Source organism: Amblyomma americanum, chromosome 5 (genome assembly GCF_052857255.1).
Source record: "Amblyomma americanum isolate KBUSLIRL-KWMA chromosome 5, ASM5285725v1, whole genome shotgun sequence".
Lineage (NCBI taxonomy): Eukaryota > Metazoa > Arthropoda > Arachnida > Ixodida > Ixodidae > Amblyomma > Amblyomma americanum.
Genome location: NC_135501.1, coordinates 55,022,459 through 55,041,984, shown reverse-complemented (window position 1 = coordinate 55,041,984; position 19,526 = coordinate 55,022,459). Strand labels below are relative to the sequence as shown.

The following is a 19,526-nucleotide window of genomic DNA, read 5'->3' as shown; positions in this document are numbered from 1 at the left end:
TTAATGCGCATATTTGAATCGCAGAGCACGTATCACGTGCCTGGTGGGAGTATGCAATGTTTGAAACTAAGAACACTCCAACCAAAAATTTGATGTCTCCGCCCCTTTAATGTTTTGGGTTCAGCATACGGAGCTTGTGACCTCCTGTGTGCCAGTGTCAGAAGCCTTTCAGAAACCCTTTCGTTGTTTGTCTTTACTATTTTTATTCATTCTTGGTCTCTGCCTTGTACACACTTTTTGTGTGTGGTTTCTCCGGCACATCTTGAACAATGTTCTTTTATCCATTTTTTTTTAGGATCTTTTTAATGTCCATACACAAAGCCACTACAGGAGTGTGTGGGCTGCTGCTATAGTCTGTTGGGAGATGTCCTTATGTTTTTTTCTCTCATATGCATTCCATTTTTTGTGTTTCTCTTAGTGGTTTATTAATTGCATTTTATTGTTCTGCGTTTGCATACTTTTTTCTCTTTTCATGGCATCCAACCCTGTGTATGACTGACACTAGTGGAAAGAGTGCAGCAGCCGACCTTGCATGACGCGGAATTCTCTGGTCCCAGGCACCTATTCCCTGTTCCAGGCTACTGGCTCAAGATTGTGCCCGCAAGTCTGCACCTTGGACTCTTTGTGTAAATAATGTATATAGTATATTTATTTTGCATTTATAGTGTTCACTTTTAATGTTTTTATGCAGTAGTGTACTATTTACCTCCCCCCATGCCTTTCTTCTGTCCCCTCACCTCTTTTATTTCATTTCTCCCACCTGCCTGCTATCCTTTCTTTCCGCTGCCCCAGCTCAGGTGCCGCCGCACGTGATGGCAGATGCCGGGGCTAGCAAAAATCTTTTACCTTCCTTTTATGTTATTTTAAATAAACCACTACTACTACTACTATTACTACAGGCAGAGTCGCATTAGGCCCACGTCGGCCGGGACTTCCTTGCCAAATAAAGTATTCCTACCGACGCGCCTTGTGTGAATAAATGAGTAACAACTTCGTTGGCCGTATAGAAAAACAGTGTTACAAAGCATTTTTTTTTTTTAAGACGATACCCAGCCACCACATTGTTTCCTCTGAGTAACCTACTCATCTTTGAGGTAAGTGCTTGCCGTGTGTCGCATCACAGTCTGATGTGTTGCTGCAGAACCGCATATTGCCTTCCTGTTTATGCCATTGCAGCAGAAAATTCTCCATAAAGCGAATGAAAAAAAAGAAATTTCGCCAACATACTGCTTTGAGACAACTGCTAAATGGGTGCTCAAGCCCAGTGAACATTGTAATTGAAGCCCTTTGAATTGAATGTTCTTTGTAGGTATTTTACAAAGGCAAGATATCAGCCCTAGCAGTACTACTGGGATTGCAACTCTGCAAACGAGGCGGATTCTGTAGCACTGGGCTCTTGCTGGCAGTTATTGAAATTCGCATTACCCGAAACTGCACTGTAAAAGCATAAAGAAAACGATGTCTTCCTCGGTAATTCATGCCATGCAACATGACATGGAAACCATCACATGGCCAGTTTATCCATTGCCTTCAGGTTCAAGACATCTGCCAGTTTCTATACGTTAGCTTCAGACTGTTGCACTGGAAAATTACATTTCTCTTGAACGCACTTTTTGAGCAGGAATTGCGTTTACCCTAGTTTTCGTGATTTATGTTTCGGGTGCACAAACTGGGTAATATCAGGCTTTGCTAACAAGAGGCCCTAAATATTCGCTAAATTTGATTTATAATCTTCTCTTACTGTTGTGACCTATCTTTCCTCAAGCAGAACAGTGGTCTGAGCTAGGTGGCTGAGTGAATTCGCATCACCTGTTAATGTCAGATTATTTTTTTCGTTTCTCAGCTGCTGAGGGCCATTATTGCCAGAGGGGTATGTAAGGTGTGTACTGTAGACAGACAGGGAAATCGCTTAATTCAAACCGGCGGTATTTACAAACTGGCACTTCGCTCCCGTCAAAATCGCATATTTCAGTGCAACCAAGCTGCCGGTAATGTAAGCATACGCAACGGCCGTACAGCTTACCTGTCCTGATCGATGAAGCATGGCAATGCAGCGTGCTGCATACAGCCATGGTGGAGAACCACTCGTCTACTACCCCTGTCACACGGTGCTTTCGAAGTGCAGTTTCTCCAGCTGCGCTCCTGTTTCTGCCACGATGTGGGACCAGTTTATCTTAGCGTATGCGGGGCCTATCGAGTGGAAGCTATGAGGCGCCGCTGACAGTGCTGATGAGCGGTCGCATAAGAATGAAAAGACCCGTACCAACCCCTCTGGTCGGGCTCTCTTTATTCCGAACTCTGCGTAAAGAACTATTTTTCGGTCCCCTTACCCTTTGTTTCTAATCAGCATAGTTTGAACAAATTTTCCGTCACTTAATAGTTTGAAGTATCAAGGCGTCGAATGCCTGACCATTGGTACGTGGCCATATAATATATATTTCCCACCCATGGTGTGCGCACAATTTGTCTCTAAACGTAATTATCGTTGGATATATTGTCTTCATCTTCAAAAGACGTCGAAAATCTCAAAATTTTATTATAGCGACAAATTTATATACAAGACTGCTCAAAGGGAGCACGGCTACAGAACCATCGCCGCGCACACGTGTTCACTCTTGGCGCTCTTAATTCACTTCCAATAGATTGACCAAAACTTTGAGCTATAAAAGCGAGCACAAAACAACGAGAATTCACTGTGTGAGCGTGTGTTTGAAGAAGGATCGCGCATAAAAGGTAATTTTACCACTAAACGTACTGATCATAGTGCTTGCATGCGGCACAGCGAAACGGTGATATCGATATGAGATGGAATTCCGCATCTGGCGCTTCTGGCCCTCGCAGTGAAAAGAGGCAGGATTAAATTTTCCCTTTGCAAAACAAACATCTAGTAGAACCCGCTGCTACGTTCGCGGTTGCTGAGTTTTTCCCGGTACGTTTTTTTTTTCCATATGAGCCAGGTAGTCCAGCTGCCACAGAAGCCCCTACAACTGAAACTCGATCGCCTATATCTGTTACATAATGCCATTGTTGCATAATTCCCTTGTCGTACGTCGCGAAAGTCATCTCACGATGGTAGTTTATACCGTCCCGGAATTCATTCAATGCGCGCGTAATGGCGATGCCGGCCAGAAAAAGCGATACTATACACGTGCTCTATATAGGCACTTGTTCGCCGCTGCGTTCGGCGACTTATGGAAGCATCCAGGCCAACGCCAGCACACTTACAGACCATGTGATTTTTTTGTGCGTCTGTTGGCACAGTTACGTTGACGATGCGACGCTAGCGCGAACGACAGCACAAACACGAAACTATGCCGCGGCAGCCTGCACAAACAGCGCTGTACGAAATGCGCTTACGCGGGTTCGCTCCGACAATTTTGTTTCTGCCATCCGCTTTATTCTTGTAGCCTGCACCTTAAAATACAGAATTTCTAGATTCCAATACAGCGATGATTCTATGGGATTTTTAATGCGGCCACCGCGATAACAGCGAAGAAGCGCGCGCGTACAACACCTTCGCACGCTCCAGGCATGCTCCCTCTTCATTGCTAAATACCTTCCACAGACAGCTGCTCAGGCTAACCGAGACTCGTCGCAGTGCGTTTCTGGAGGACGGTATTTGCTTATGTCAGCTTTGTCCCCCTTTCCCTTATATATCGTGTTCATTCTACTTGATCGCCATAGGATGTGCCCAGTGTTTCCCACAAATCATCTTGAATAACGTTGCCGTAGGCTCGCCTGATATCCAGAAATGCTAGCCATTGGGGCCTGTGTTCCTTTTCAGCAATCTCTATATAATGTGTCAATGAAAACATTGTCCTAGCTCCAACCTCCTCTGTTTCCGGAACCCATTGTGTAGCTCCCCTAGCACCCCCTCGTTCTCCACCCAAGCCTGCAGTCTGTCCTTTATAATCTGCATCACCACTTTATAAACCACACACTTCACTGCTATGGGACAGTATTTGCTTATGTCAGCTTTGTCCCCTTTTCCCCTATATATCAAGTTCATTCTGCTTGATCGCCATTCATCCACTGTCATTTTGTTCACTAACTCTATTAATGTTTGCTTGGATTTTGGTCCTAACTTCTTAATTAACATAATCGGAATACGATCTGGTCCTGTCGACGTGCACTAGCAGCCTTCTTGTCGTAACGCGAGCGCTTGGTTGCGCTCTGTGGAGGGCCACTGCGTCCGACACGGCCGCGCATCGAAGCGAAGTGGCAGATGACACGAAGCGCCACGCCCAGGTCCAACTTCTGCGCCACTCGACTGCGATGAATGGCCGTGTCGGACGCAGTGGCCTTTCAGAGAGTGCAGCCACGCACTCGCGTGTTCAGGGTGGACGACCCTGTACCGTACGTATGGGACCGCTGCTCGCTCCGACCGACGGATGCCTCGGGGACTGCAGAACCACCGTGCCTGATCCTATTTCTGACCATTGCCACACGTTGTAAAGAATTCACATTACTAACTTGCCTATACTGTGCGCAAATCAAGACGAAAGCTCGGAACGGATGAGCGCACATATGCCCACTCGAACAACCCATATATTACGCGAAATGAAAGCGTATTTTCATACGGTCAATTACGACAAGATTTTCCTGAGAAAGCTTCGAAAAGACTTTCATTTTTCTGGAGCGCCTTCGAAGGCACATGCACTACACAAGTGCGAGCACGCAAACCACACAAGCGTCCTTTCACAACGAATGTGCCACACCACACGTCCAGAGCATCCAGAGGCCGACCAAACAAGCAAGCGATGCAAAACGCCCGCGCCCGCACGACCGCGATCCACAAATCACAAATGACGCCAAGCCAATCTATAATCCATGGGTGAAAATAACGCTTTCGTTATTACGATATATGAGACAGATACTGCGCCATTTCCTTTCCCCCCCAAAACCAATTATTATTATTATTATTACGACCAGAAGTTGAAAAAGAAAAGGCAAGCAGTTGTCCATCCTGAAGGCCTGCTGGATAAAATTTCCGCTCTCTGGTCGAAATAACGATTTGGCTTGGCTTTCCGTCACAGCTTGGCTTTCCGCCTCGGCTGCCTCGGTCACAGAGAGCCAGTGCTGCCAACCCTAGGGATTTTCCCCTAAATCTAGGGAATTTGAACGTTGTTTAGGGGAAAAGGGATTTTTGTTGTAATCTAGGGAAATTTTACTTTCCGCATGGACCTTTTTATTTTTCGATGTGAATCGGTTCCTTATTCACTGTTTCTTCACCACCTTGATTTTGAGAATCTGGCTATGCGCCATGTGCACGAGGGGAAAGCGTTGTTTGGATCGAGGTGGCGTGGTCGGGCCGGGAGGAGGTACGAGGTACGGCAAGCCAGATATTAACCAGATTCCCATTGGACAACGTCCAGATGAAGAGACTGGAGGCAATTGACCCGCAAGTTGTCATCGAAAAGCGGACTTATTCAATAGCCCCACTTGCCACCTCATTTCCTTCTCTGGTGCCAGAAAGAGAAATGAACAAAATTGACGCAGAATGGAGACTGCTCCGCAATACAGAAATGGACCTGCCGGCAGATGCGAGCGTTCAACGCTTTTGGAAACGAGTGAGAAACGCCAGGCAAGGAGACGGGAGCCCAATGTTCCCTCTCTTGAGCGACTTCGTCTACAAGCTTCTCTGTTTGCCGCACTTCAGTGCAACAGTGGAGAGAGTTTTCTGTCTGATCAACCTGATGAAAACAAAGACCAGAAACAGCTTGGTGACGCAAACCCTGGCAGCTACGCTTCACACCAAGCGGGTTCTAGGAGGGGCCAACTGTTATGACTTTGCAGTGAACGAACGCTTAATTGGCCTCATGAAAAAAAGAAATGTATATACAGGAGTGAAACTCAGTCGGGATGCCAACCGAATGACGTGTCCTACGTTTTAGCGTTTGTTTGTTCTTCACGCCCACATTTGGGCACAAAGTGGATTTCTCTCGCTCTTTGACTGCAGCCGGTGAGCGTAAGTGTTCACTGCGAGATTTTCATTCATTTCAGGGCTTAGGCCAGGATTTATTAGGTTTTGGTATTAACTAATGTTTTCCTTACCCGTGATCACGTGGTACGCGAGTTTGCATGGGAAATCAATGTGTTATTGTATTCAAAGTTGCTGCCAAAGTGTGGTAAGAGGGTCTCTGCGAAATAAAAGAGTTCACAATTCAACTACGCACCTTTTTTCCATGCCTGAATATTAATTTTCGGATCTAGGGAAATCTAGGGAAGTTTGAGTGAAAATTTGGGGGAGAAGTGGCTTTCGAGGTTGGCAGCACTGCAGGGAGCTTTCAAGCCAGCCGAAGCCAGGCATGTTGGCGCGCTGCTTTTGTCCTGTTCTTGGCTGTTGTTTTCAACGTTTCAACATATTGTATATGCCCAAGTGACAGCATGATTCGGCACGATTAATAAGTCAGGCCGAATTGGAACGTTGTAATGCCCGTCTTGCGACTTCGTCTCTTCGCTTACTCTTCATTCGCGCGTGATGCCAGACCGCTGCATCACGCGCGTCGGTCGTCCGAAGCGCCGAGTTCGCGTGAGCAGGTGAGCCCCGTCCACACCGCATTTGTTGGGGTTCCTAACTGAACCCGACCGCGGCGGCTGCGTTTTTATGGAGGAAAAACGCTAAGGCGCCCGTGTGCTGTGCGATGTCAGTGCACGTTAGAGATCCCCAGGTGGTCGAAATTATTCCGGAGCCATCCACTACGGCACCTATTTCTTCCTTTCTTCTTTCGCTCCCTCCTTTATCCCTTCCCTTACGGCGCGGTTCAGGTGTCCAACGATATATGAGACAGATACTGCGCCATTTCCTTTCCCCAAAAAACCAATTATTATTATTATCCCTGCATGCTTCCGCTGCGGGTCCACCGGCCACCGGGTTGACAACTGCCACACCCGGACATCGGAAGATGTGGATTTTGCGGGCAACATGTGGGCGCCTCCTCGCAGGGTCTTAACGAACATGACTTTACCCCATGCTGCATGATCTGCGGGCAAGCCCACCTGACTGGCTCCGCTGACTGCAAGGGCAAGTTTAGGCGTCTCCAGCGATCGAAACCGGTAGCCCAGCAGCACCAAGGGGAGCAACCAAACAAGTCAAGCAAGTCCCCTGGGAACAAGACGGGCAAGTCCGGCCAAGCGGCTGGGAAACAAGGCAGCAGGAAACAACCACCTCCCACTTCCAAAAAGGCGAAATTCGGGACCGGTGACAAGCCGCCAGCTTTCCAAGCCGGGGATTCCCCCCCCCCCCCCCCCCCCCCCCCCCCCTGGCAACAGCCCAACTTCAACATCAAAGGTAAGCAGCTGGGCGGGCGCCGCCTCTATTTCCTCTCCCCCCCCTTCCCCCCCCCCCCCCCCCGAACTTGAGCTGAGAACTTGAGCGTTTCTCCAAAACCAGAATGCGCAGTTAGAATCCACCCGCCGCGGTGGCTCAGCGGTTAAGGTGCCCGACTACTGATCCGGAGTTCCCGGGTTCGAACCCGACCGCGGCGGCTGCGTTTTTATGGAGGAAAAACGCTAAGGCGCCCGTGTGCTGTGCGATGTCAGTGCACGTTAAAGATCCCCAGGTGGTCGAAATTATTCCGGAGCCCTCCACTACGGGACCTCATTTTTCCTTTCATCTTTCACTCCCTCTTTTATCCCTTCCCTTACGGCACGGTTCAGGTGTCCAACGATATATGAGACAGATACTGCGCCATTTCCTTTCCGCCCCAAAAAAATCAATTATTATAACCAATTATTAGAATCCAAATTGAACGCACTATAAAACGCTAGGGCAGAGCCACCTCCATCGGAAACAATGGAGGACGCTGATGAATCGGCGTCTGAGTGCTCGAGCGTCGCTCCGTTGTCAGGTGCTCCGCTCACTGCAAATCTGGAAAGCCGCATGACGGCTATTGAGCAAAATGTGGCTGATCACATGACCCAACTGCCAGCGATTATTACACAAGTCATCCAAACACAAATGCAGCAGCTGGTAACTACCATTACACAGCAATTGACTGTGTCCGTTACGCAGCAAGTCACACAAAACATTAAAGCCTGGATACAGGCTAACCCAAAATTGCTTAGGTGGGCAGGACCCGTAAGGGAAGTAGGCCGGCCATCCAAAATTTTCCGCGAAACTATTGAAGAAAATCAGGATAACCCCCTCGCTACCATGCAGGGCACCAGCGCAGTGGGTGGGGTGAGCCAGCCAGCCTCTAGCCTTCATCATGGCTCAGGGCACCAAGAGGACACCTCGTAAAATAAAACAGGAACCTTTGGCCATCATACAATGGAATTGTAGAGGCTTTCGCGACCGCGCGAAACGAGCACACCTACGCCTTTACCTTGAAACATTGGACTTTCATGCCGCCATTGTCGCGCTTCAAGAACCTGGGGCATCGGCCAAAATTTCTGGATACAACACTTTTCAGAGGGACCCATCCACCTGTATTCTTGTACATAAGTCGTACACAGCACAGGAGGTAGACCTCGACATAGAGATAACATACTCTTACACTATGGTCACCGTGTTACCTCTGCGACGCTCTGACCCCCCTGTAAACATATTGAACATATACTGTCCGCCCAAGCTCAAACATATTACTTTCCCAGATATCTTCAGCAGGGCACTGAAGATAGCGGGTCGGGACACATTTTTGATTGTGGGAGATTTCAATGCCCCCAGCCAATTATGGGGCTACAAAAAGGGGGAGGCGCGAGGTAGAAAGCTATCAGAGCTTATCTCTACGCTAGGCATCACCCTCCAGACCAACCCAGCGCATCCCACACGAATGGGAAACTCTGTGACTCGGGACACGTGTCCTGATCTCACACTTTCCAAACACATCCAGCACGTGGAATGGAACAACACGGAAGATACACTAGGCAGTGACCACTGCATCATTAACACACTTATTCACACGCAGCCCCTCAAAAAGCCCCTCACACAAGCTCGACTCCCAGACTGGCAGGATTTCAGAAAGTCCCTGCCCTCAGCCAACCTGATTAAAGATGGATACGATCAGTGGGCCCAAACACTGATGGATCACTGCGGAAGTCAAATTGTCTGTGCGGGGTTTGGACTAGTTACGTAGGTTTGGATTTTGCGGATTCGGGATTGTGCATTGTATTCGTTCAGTTGCGTGTTGGCCCTGTGTCTGTTCGTCGCGGGGCTTGGCCAGAGGGATTGTTGTGCTCACGGACCGAGGTGTCAGCTTTTAGTAACTTGTATATTTGACAGTTTCTCAATACAGCCGCCGCGCTGGCTCAGTGGTTATGGCGCTCGGCTGCTGACCCGAAAGATGTGGGTTCGATCCCGGCCGCGCCGGTGGAATTTCGACAGAGGCGAAATTCTAGAGACCCGTGTATGTACTGTGCGATGTCGGTGCGCGTTAAGAACTCCAGGTGGTCGAAATTTCCGGAGCCCTCCACTACGGCGTCCCTCATAGCCTGAGTCGCTTTGGGACGTTAAACCCCCATAAATCATAAATGAAGTTTCTCAATCCAGTCTAGGGTAACTGACAGGCTCACTCTTACCTTGTGTTTGTGTTGCGTCTTCCCTTGCTTAAACCGCTGGCGCGCGGTGCTTATTCTGCCAATGTGGGCATTCGATAACGGGAGTTGTATACGCTGCCTCGGATGCTATCCAATGCAATCAATATTAGCGTCAAAATGCTATTTAGAGAGAGGATTTGCAAAATAGGTGATGCTTCATAAGTGTTATCATGTTGGCATGAAGAGGAGCTCGCCGTGCGTGCGTTAATACAACGTTCGCGGCTTCTGCTGTATTACACTTGGTATGATTCAGCTCTTGAATGTCATTCCTTCGGCCACTGATTTTCGATTTCTCCCGCGCTGGGGGCCAGAATTCTTTGTTCCGAAGTGTGTGGGGCATTCACCATTATCAGAATTTAAAAACTTTTGTCAAATGCTGTAACCGTTGAAGGTCAGCGTGGGAATTTCCACTGCGTGGCTTACAACCCACCCTTCCTTAGTGCTCTGGGAACGCAAAGTCGTTTGCGCCTTTTCTCGAAACTCGTATCTAGTGTTTTCATACGCATGTGACGATTGGTGAAGTGATGGTGTAGTTGAAGGGGAGCCAGAAATAGATTTTTTTTTTCAGCAGGAATTTTATTTTGTTACATCTGTCGCTTAGTTTCTGACTCTTTCATTGTAATGGTGCCTGTCTGTAGGCTCTTACTTAGTTTGGAGACCTACCTCGGCATCGGACCTGGTGACAGTAAATGTCCATGTGCTACTACCATATTGAGAGGCAAGTTGATTTTGTTCATTTACATGTTGCCTTCGTAGCAGTGCAGACTACAAGTTGTAGAAATGTTGCAACATAGAAAGATAGTACAGTGTTCATAGACAAGAGTGGGAGCGAGAAATGGTAACAGTACCTGAAATTTCGAAGGGAATTTTCTTACTCTAATTTACAACAGTGCCCTAGTGGTTGGAGCATCCGCTGATGTATAGGAGGTGTGGAATTTGATCCCCAGTGTTTCTGGGTGCTATCTTAACCCTGGCCTGGTGCTCGGCTTTTGTAGGAGTGAAATGCTTCGTAAAATGGGCCTTGGAGTGTACCTTGTGTGGGCCAAATAATGTGTTAGTTCCATTGCACTTTGGCCAAGCTGGCATTGTGCCATTAAAATCGAATCACCATCGTCATTTTCAAATGGGGAAAAAAAGAAACTTCCACTTTTTGTTCTCCTCTTTGCACTAAAATTGTGGGCGTTGCTCTACCTTGCCCTTAATTAATGAGTGCCCACTTACAAGCCACTGATTCATTTTCAGCCCTGCTCGATTTTTTGGACCTCGTTTGCACTCACCACCAGTGCCCAAGCCGCCATATAATGCGTACAGTGGGAGCTCATTAATTCAAACTGCAGGAGAGATTGAAAACTTGATCAAAGAAAACAGAATTCAAACCTAAAGGGAGCCTCTTAACTTGCGATGCTGAAATTCTGCGCGAGTCTGCACATTGCGCCCGCGGGGTTTCGAATTCGTACTGTTCTTGAATGTGTTGAACAGTAGCCAGAGTTCGCGGAACTCATCAGTGCCGAGTATTTTGTCCTGAATAGGGAAAGAGGCAGCAGCAAAGCGTATGGCTTCACGGAGACGGTGAGCGCGGGAGGAAATGGTGGTGCATTTCAAAGTGAGGTCAGCGTACTCGCGGCAAAAGGCACCGAAACCCTGACTTTTCTATCTCAAAACCGTAAACAACTGGTGTTTTGATGACAGGCAAGACGCCTCTCATTATACGCAAGCCACCGCAGAGTGGTATCGCCAGATACGATGGCGATTTTGGCTCTAGTTGCTAGGCCTAATGATGAAGGCCAATGCCGACAGAGCGCTTGCTTCGGCTGTTTCTCGATTCTTAATTGTTCCGCCATCACTGCGTTCTCGTTCGGGGCCCATTGTACTTCGGGCGCTATGCAGTTCCCGCAGCGGCATGTTCACTTTCCCGTTTAGATTTTGTCCCAACCCGTGCGTTCATCGGCGACAGGTCGAGGGCAGCACAGCCAGGCCGAACTCGTGTAAGCAGCTGCTGCCCATCGTCTGTGCACATATCGCGTGGCAAAATTTAGTCATGAGGAACTTTAGAATGTGTGCAATACAACTGACGCCTTTCTCCGGCATATTGATAATAAGTCGTGATTTTTTTTAAATTTGATTTTCCGAACTGCCTGATTTTTCGGTCGTTTTTACGGTCCCAAGAGAATCCAAAAAATTGGATGTTTACTGTAATAAGTCGCTTTTTAGATGCTGGAAAAGGTCGAGTACCTTCTGCCTGGTTCGCCAACCAGGTTCGCAAGCTTTAGGAGAATGAAGTGTGCTGAGCTCACATATCTATATTTGCTGATCTCGGAAAGGCTGATGTTTCAATTCGCTCAAGTTAACAGGCCAAGCCCACGTCGTAGATGTTGACAGGTGTTCCTTGAAAACTAACCTAATGCGCAGAGCCACCATATCACAGTTTTGTTTCCTTTACCACTGCCTCGTGTTTACATGCTTCCTTCTGCTTGTGTTTGTGTTCACTTTCTTTTCTCTGATTGTTGATTGTGCCAGTAAATGCTGGTGATATTTGCTTCTCTAGCGTTGCAGAGCACTCGTTTGTTTGATGGCATACAGACGTGCCATGAAAGATGCGATATCACCAAATGTACTATTGGGGACAAAAGTGGTATACTCCACGCAGCGGGAGCCGGAGCAATGGGGCTACCGGTTCTGGGTGCTCGTGCCACCACGGGGTACCAAACTAAAGCGCCTCACCCCAGCAGTTGGCCTCCGGCAGGAAGCAGCGGCGACCCTGGAGGAGGACTTGGCTGGCTGCACGTAGCTGTTCACGGACAGGTTGGTCCTCATGGGGGCCTGCCCATCTGCTGCAGCTGCCTGCATTGCCCCTTCATTGGGAGAGAGCTGGCAGGCCAGGCTTCTGTTCGTGGCCAGTTCCACCACAGCAGAGTTGGCGGACTCCGATTCCGCGGTGCAGTCCGTAGCCATCCTTAGTGACAACGGGGTGGCCCTCCAGCTCCTGCAAGAGCCACAGGGCCGGCTCGCCATTGTTCGCAAGCTGGCCGCCAGGCTCAACGGCATCTACTCCTGCAGCTGCTCCATCTCCCTTGCCTGGATCCCCTGCCACGTCGGAGTCCCGGGCAATGAGGCTGCTGATGCCCTGGCCAAGGCAGCTCATGGAGCCTCTACACGCTGTTCCACTGCAGTTGTGCCCCTGGATGCTGCCAGAGCCATCACAGAGCGGCAGCTTCTACTGGAACACCCCGACCCCAGGGTTGCCCAAAGGACACCTGCACAACTCCTGCCGGACTAGGGGATCCCTAGACGGCAGAGGTCCCCCTTCCTCCGGCTCCAGGTTGGCTGCTCATGGACCGGAGCTAGGCTCTATCGAAAAGGTTATGTATCCACTGCAGACTGCCCCTGCTGCGGCCACTGGGAGGAGACAACAGGCCATCGCTGCAAATGCCCTGCCTTTGCCGTCCACCAGGCAAATCTGGCTTCCAGCTGCAGGGACCTGGGTCTACCATTGGACACGGCAAGTGCCCTCTTCTTCCCCACTGGCCCCAAAGTTTCCAAGGCCCTCCGGTCTCTCCTTACCTTCCAGGAGGACACGCGCCTGGACGGCTATTGCTAGCCCAAGGCAGCTAACCGCTACGACGGCGCCTCCGGCGTCTCTATACTCTTTCTCATCTTTTCTCATCTTCTCACTCTCTACCTATTCTCCTCCTCCCTCTCTGCACGCCGGCAGTGGTGGTGGTGACAACACATCAGTCACAGGCCCGTGCACGTTTCCTTTCCTCTTCTATTCGACCACTTACTACTACTACTAGTACTACTACAATGGAAAACTGCATCGTAATGCCATCTACAGGCATCATCTGGGATCGAGACAGCCAGTGGGAGCCCTTTATTATCTGCAGGCATGTCGCTTGACTCGTTTCAATGTTTCGCTTTTTAGATGGCGTTATGGTGCAGTTTTTCGTTGCTCCGGCTCCCACTGCGTGGAGTATACCACTTTTGTCCCTGGTAGTACATATTTGCTACAAACCTCGATGGGAAGCAACGGTGAACCTCAATAAGTAGGAAGCACCATTCTTTTGGCATAATGTCAAGTAGACACTGACAGCTAGCATACCTGTCCAAAGATTTCTTTTACTGTGCATGGTTGAGCTGCTGCATCCAGTAAGCATAACGAGTTCTTTTAATTAGGGTGCTCTTAGTTCAGCATTCCAGGGTATGACCACTGATTCGTGATTCAGCAGGTATGCACCTATTGAAGATGGAAGTGCTTTCAAAGTATTGGTTGGTATCGTGTGAGGGTAAACCTTGCATTTTCCAGCGCAAAATAGCATGCCTCAGGTATAACTAGTTCACGTGATTATGCTTTGTGCAGTGACTAGATATTTCACAAGTGCCTGTGAAGTCCATTTGCTTTCATCTGCTGTGCTTTGTTGTTGTGGGCTTGGCCTTGTTTATTGTGATGGCTGATTGACTTGAGTTCAGGGATTGAATACAGGTCAGTGAAAGGCCTTTGTATGGAGCAGATTTCTCTCCTGCTGCCATATGTCACAATTGCACACACCACAAACCTGCAAGCTCTTGAACCAGTTCTTAAAAACCGGGGAAGTTTTTAACGTTCTCTTTGTTTCCAGGAATAAAAAATAGAGATGATTAAATTCGAAAGCATTAGCCACAAGGTGTGTTGTAGTCGTGGAGGTGCACAAATATTATGCTGTTCTGACACCCGTCACTGTTCTTTGCCTATTACTAGACACCTCATTTGTAACATAGTCTTGACTGTCACTCTGCATAAGGAGTCTGGTGCTAAAGTGCACTTGGAGGATTGTTTTTCAGTTGTCTCGTGCCCTCATGTTTAGTGCTCTCTGCCTGTGTTCCTGATTGCATGTGGTAACTATCAAAGTTAACTATCAGCTATCAAGGTTGTAATTATTTAGATTGTGCCTTTAATCTGTGAGCTTGAAACTGCCAGTCTCCCCTGTCAGGCAATCTTTATTTGACCAGGCTCTCAAGGCATGACCAGATCTAATGCAGAGTTGGGCTTGTTTGCACAGGCAAAACCTTGTCAGTTGGATTGCGAGGATGTTCCAACTGGGGATGGGAAGCTTGTCATTAGTTCTCATCTCCACTCTTATTATCGTATTTACATGATTGTACGTTGACTTTAATGTGAGTCGACCCCCCAAAACGCATGTCCGAAAAAAAAAAAAAGTTGGCTCGAATGTAAGTTGACCCCCCCAAATCGCATGCATGTCCGAGAAAAAAAAAACACCGATGGATGCGCTCAAAAATGAAAATTTATTGCATAGATGTGGAGAACGTGTTTCCCCCCTCCATTTCGACGCGCCCCATCTTCACCATCATGCGTAAGGACAGCGGCTGGGCGAGGAGGAAAGTCTCCTTCATGAGGGAAGCGAAACGTAACGAGAGCATGCAGCTCCAACCGCTCACGACGCTGGCTGGATCCCGAAATGACACTCTCTGGTTCCGCAGAATTCCACGTAACCTACGATGTGGCGCTCCCGTCGCTGTTTCCGCTGAGGGAGACTTTCCTCCTCGCCCAGCCGGTGCTGTCCTGATGCACGATGATGAAGTAGGGTCGCGTCGAAATGGAGGGGAATCAGGTTCTCCACATCTCTCCCTCCTTAAATGTTGGCCTACGGTTGAACTGATCCATGGATGCCCACGACGAAGTGTCCACGAGCGCTGCGGTGATGACTGCAGGCAAGCTCGTACAGGTGGGGTGCCGGGGTCATCTGATGAGCAGCAAGGTCACCGGGCACCCGTCCTTGTCCCACGACAGGCAACCAAAATTAGCGTGCCGGAAGGGTGTTGTTCGCGCTGATGTGCCTTTGTTGGAAGGTATGGGGGGCTGGCCCCCCGCTCTCGGTAGCCACTGCAAACTGCTCGCCGGAGACTCCGCAGCTCGATGACTCACGGCGACAAGGCAGCAGGCAGGGACCCATACAATGGACAGCAGGCCGGGGCAGCTTCTCTCGAACTCTGCATATCGCTCCTATGATCTCCAAAAGTTTGAAACAAAGGCAATGGAGACCGCGCAAACTGACCATTTGGTAAAATGTGCAACAATGCGAGTGCCAAACAATTCTATCTGGCACCGCCCAAACGCTCTGTTCATTTGAACGCAGCTGGCTCTCTTTGGTTGAAGCACATTCGCGGTTCGCTCTCCAGCATGGCGGTGTTAAGTTCACTTGAACTGCATTAGCGTCTCTGGTTCCGCGAAATTATCAATTCGCTTCGCAGCCGTGAAAAAATATGAATTTCGTTTGAACAAAGTAAGCTTTCTATTGTTGAGCGAGACTTCTCGGCTCCAGTGAGGTTCATATAAAACAAGCAAACTCGTTTGCGCGTGCTTGTGCCACGGTACGACTATTTCCTCCCAAAATCTACAGGCAGCTCCTGAAGAGCCTTAGGCCTACTCGCTGACTTGCCGGTGCCAACACAGGGATAAGGACAAAAGTTAGAACGCAATGCCACGAGGAGATACCTTTCTGCCTAGGTGACCCAAAACTCGCTCGCTGCCATACCAGCAACTTCAGAGCGAAACGGCGCCCACCGCTTCCCGCAGTGTTGGAGCGCTCCGGTGCTTTTCCTGCAATCACGGCTGCAATGCAAATTAGTTGATTACAGCACCTGGCTTTCAGAGCCAAAGAGACAGAACAGAGAATATTTACAACTGTGTGCAAGAAAAATCAGGCCACTCTTCAGGCTTCCGCATTCAATCGCTTCTCGCTTGCTGTTCTCCGTGGACGGCTCGGTCTCACTCTCCATGTGCGGACCTCGTAGGTTCACCTTTCAAAAGTGTATCGATGAAGCGTTCATCAAAAGCAGAGTGCACGGCAATTCTCTCATGCTGCTATTTGCTCATCTCGCTGTCAAGAAAGCATCTTAGCCCTGCTAGCCACTCCGAATTCGGGTCAGGTCTAACGTTACAAATCCGGGCGGGCATTCCACGAAGTGAGCTGACTGTCGTCCCTCATCCCACACGGGCTGCCATTGTGGAAATATGGGGGGGAGAGCCTTCCGCGGAAGGTGACGGGAGCGTGCGGCGCCAGCCGCTCATGACGCTGGCCGGATCCCGAAAAGACACTCTCCGGTTCCGCAGAATTCCACGTAACCTACAAGGTGGCGCTCCCGTCGCTGTTTCCGCTTCCCCATGAGGGAGGCTTCCCTCCTCACCCAGCCGGTGCTGTCCTGACACACGATGGTGAAGATGTGCCACATAGAAGTGGAGGGGGGAAACAGGTTCTCCACAAGATGGGCTATTCATCCTCACTTGAGTCTATCTTCAGTTGTACTGCTGTCGTCGTCGCCGCTGTGGTCCCACAGCACATCGTCCTCCATGGAAAGCCCGCACTTCCTAAATGACCTTATCACGACATCGCGTGGTGCTGCCACCCAAGCGGAAATCACCCACCCGCACACAGCCGCCAGGGAGGCTCTCCTCATGCGCCACGTTGGCGTAAGTTCCTGCCGTTCCACTGCCAGCCACTCGTCGTACTCATGCCAGAGCAAGTCCTTGAATGGCTTGTTAATGCCAGCATCTAGCAGCCGCAGTTGCCCCATCAGACCGCCGGGAATCACCAGCATTTCTGTATGTTCTTTTCATAGCTCTGCCTTCACTTTCGCGGTAAGGTGGCCGCGAAATGAGTCCAGCACGAGGAGGTTTGGTTTGAGATCTTTGAGGGGCGCCCCTGGCCTCAAAAGCCACACCAGACGGTACCAATCAATAACCAAGTCGTCCATCATAAAGCCTTTTTCATTCACTCGCACAATCACACCTTTCGGGAACATTTCCAATGGCATCGTTTTTCTTTTGAAGATGATGTACGGTCGGGGCTTTGTGCCATCTGCCAAGCATGATAGCATAACAGTGAAGCGAAGTTTATCATTTCCTGTCGTGAGAAGTTTAACCTCGTGAGCTCCTCTCATGCTCACTGTTGTGTTGCTCGTCATGTCAAAGTAGACGGAATCTGGTCTGCATTGCCGATTTGGCCAAGCAGGTATCGCCGCGAGTCGCGGAGCTTGAAGTAGTGCTTATGGAAGGCGAGAACTTTGTCCTCGTAAGCAGCAGGCAGCTTCTGGCATACACTAGTACGCCGATAAAGAGAAGCCAGCCCTCTTCATAAATTTCGAAGCCCAAGCCCTGCTGGCTTTGAAGTCTGTTCGGAAAATCCCTGCTTCCGCAGCGAAGACCCGGGCTTGTTGCATGATCATTTCGCATGTCACTGGAAGGGACTGATCACGTATTTCGGTGACATACGCTGCAAGCTTGTCCTCCAGCTCCAGAAAGCATCCTGACTTCGGCCCGCGGAAACCTCTTCACTTCGGAGTCGCAGTCGAAAATTCTGTCTCGCTGCTTCCTCCACTCCCGCACCAACCGTTCAGAAACGTCGAACTTGCGGCTCGCCGCACAGTTGTTGGCTTCTTCGGCGTAAATGATGGCCTTCCTCTTGAATGCTGCAGTGAATGAGCGCCGAATGCTTTTCGAACCTGGAGAGCTAGCCATGCAACCCTAGCCATGCAAACTTCTTAATCTCATCCGCCCACCTAACCTTCTGCCGCCCCCTGTTACACTTACTTTCTCTTGGAGTCTGCTCCGTTGTTACCCTTAAGGACCAGTGGTTATCTTGCCTTTGTATTACATGCCCTGCCCAAGCCCATTTCTTCCTCTTGATTTCGACTAGGATGTCATTAACCCGCATTTGTTCCCTCACCCATTCTGCTCGCTTCCGGTCTCTTAACGTTACACCTATCATTTTTCTTTCCATGGCTCGCTGCGTTGTCCTTAACTTAAACTGAACTCTTTTCGTTAGCCTCCACGTTTCTGCCCCGTAGGTGAGTACTGGTAAGGTACAGCTGTTGTACACTTTTCTCTTGAGGGATGTTGGTAAACTGCCATTCATGATCTGAGAGAACCTGCCATATGCTGTCCACCCAATTCTTATCCTTCCAGTTATTTCCATCTCATGATTCGGATTAGCGGTCACTACCTGCCCTAAGTAGACGAATTCCCTTACCACTTCCAGCACCTCGCTCCCAATCATGAACTGCTGGACTGTTGATCATTACTTTGGTTTTCTGCATGTTAATTTCTAGACTTGGCATTCTTCTCTGCCTGTCTAACTCATTGATCATGATTTGCAGTTCACCTCCTGAGTAACTCAGCAAAGCAATGACATCAGCGAATCGCAGATTTTTTAGGTATTCTCCATTTACTCTTATTGCCAACTGTTCCCATTTCAGGCCTCGGAATACCTCCTGTAAACATGCGGTTAATAGCATTGGCGAGATCATGTCTCCTTGCCTGATGCCCTTCCTTATTGGAATTTTATTGCTGACTTTATGGAGGACTATAGTAGCTGTGCAGTTGCTATATATATCTTCCAGTATTTTGACATAGGGCTCTTCTACACCCTGATTACGCAATGCCTGTTTGACTTGAGGTTTCCACTGAGTCTAAGGCTTTCTCGTAATCAATGAAGGCTATATGTAGAGTTTGGTTATATTCTGTGCATTTCTCTATCACCTGATTGATAGTGTGAGTATGATCTATTGTGGAATATCCTTTACGAAAGCCTGCCTGATCATTTGGTTGATTAAAGTCTAAGGTTGCTGTGGAGTTCGCTGACCTTTCCGCGAACTCGTTGGCCTTGTGTCCGCAAGGAAGGCCGCTCCAGTGGGGTCGGAAGTCCCCAACAAAGGGGCCCGTCCCGTCCCTGCTTCCCCTTCGTACGGTGGACGTCCTCGTTTACGCCGCGCCGTCACGGGGATGACCCGCCAGGAAAAACGCGAACCAAGTACAGCTGTCGACATGTGGTTGTTAAGGGGCTGACGAGGTTTCGGGGGTGCACGAGATACGGCTGAGTATTAGCCGAGTGACCGGAAACCCACTATTCCTGTAACGACTGTCTACTTCCCTTAACGACTGTATTCTCTTTGTTGCTGTCAACAACCTGAGTCATCGCCTCGTCGACACATGTTTC

At 49.2% G+C, this 19,526-nt stretch overlaps 2 protein-coding genes across 3 annotated transcripts in view; both read left to right on the top strand.

Annotated features, from left to right (window-relative positions):
• The first annotated feature begins 6,293 nt into the window (after window positions 1–6,293).
• Window positions 6,294–19,526, top strand: part of LOC144132439 (uncharacterized) — a 127,777-nt gene continuing 114,544 nt past the window's right edge. Inside the window, exons 1-2 of one of the 2 annotated variants that reach the window (XR_013314816.1) lie at window positions 6,294–6,540; window positions 6,946–7,233. Coding sequence is in view for 1 of the 2 variants with exons in the window: in XM_077664852.1 (XP_077520978.1) it covers window positions 6,433–6,540 (108 nt within the window). In the remaining variant the exon portion in view is untranslated. Of the gene's footprint in view, window positions 6,541–6,945; window positions 7,234–19,526 lie in introns of those variants that run through there. The other variant, XM_077664852.1, reaches the window with a different exon arrangement.
• The window catches only part of LOC144132440 (uncharacterized), a 103,584-nt gene continuing 96,183 nt past the window's right edge, over window positions 12,126–19,526 (top strand). The window contains exons 1-2 of the mRNA XM_077664854.1: window positions 12,126–12,856; window positions 12,915–13,036. Coding sequence (XP_077520980.1) covers window positions 12,350–12,814 — 465 coding nt within the window. The 5' untranslated portion in view covers window positions 12,126–12,349 and the 3' untranslated portion in view covers window positions 12,815–12,856; window positions 12,915–13,036. The remainder of the gene's footprint in view (window positions 12,857–12,914; window positions 13,037–19,526) is intronic.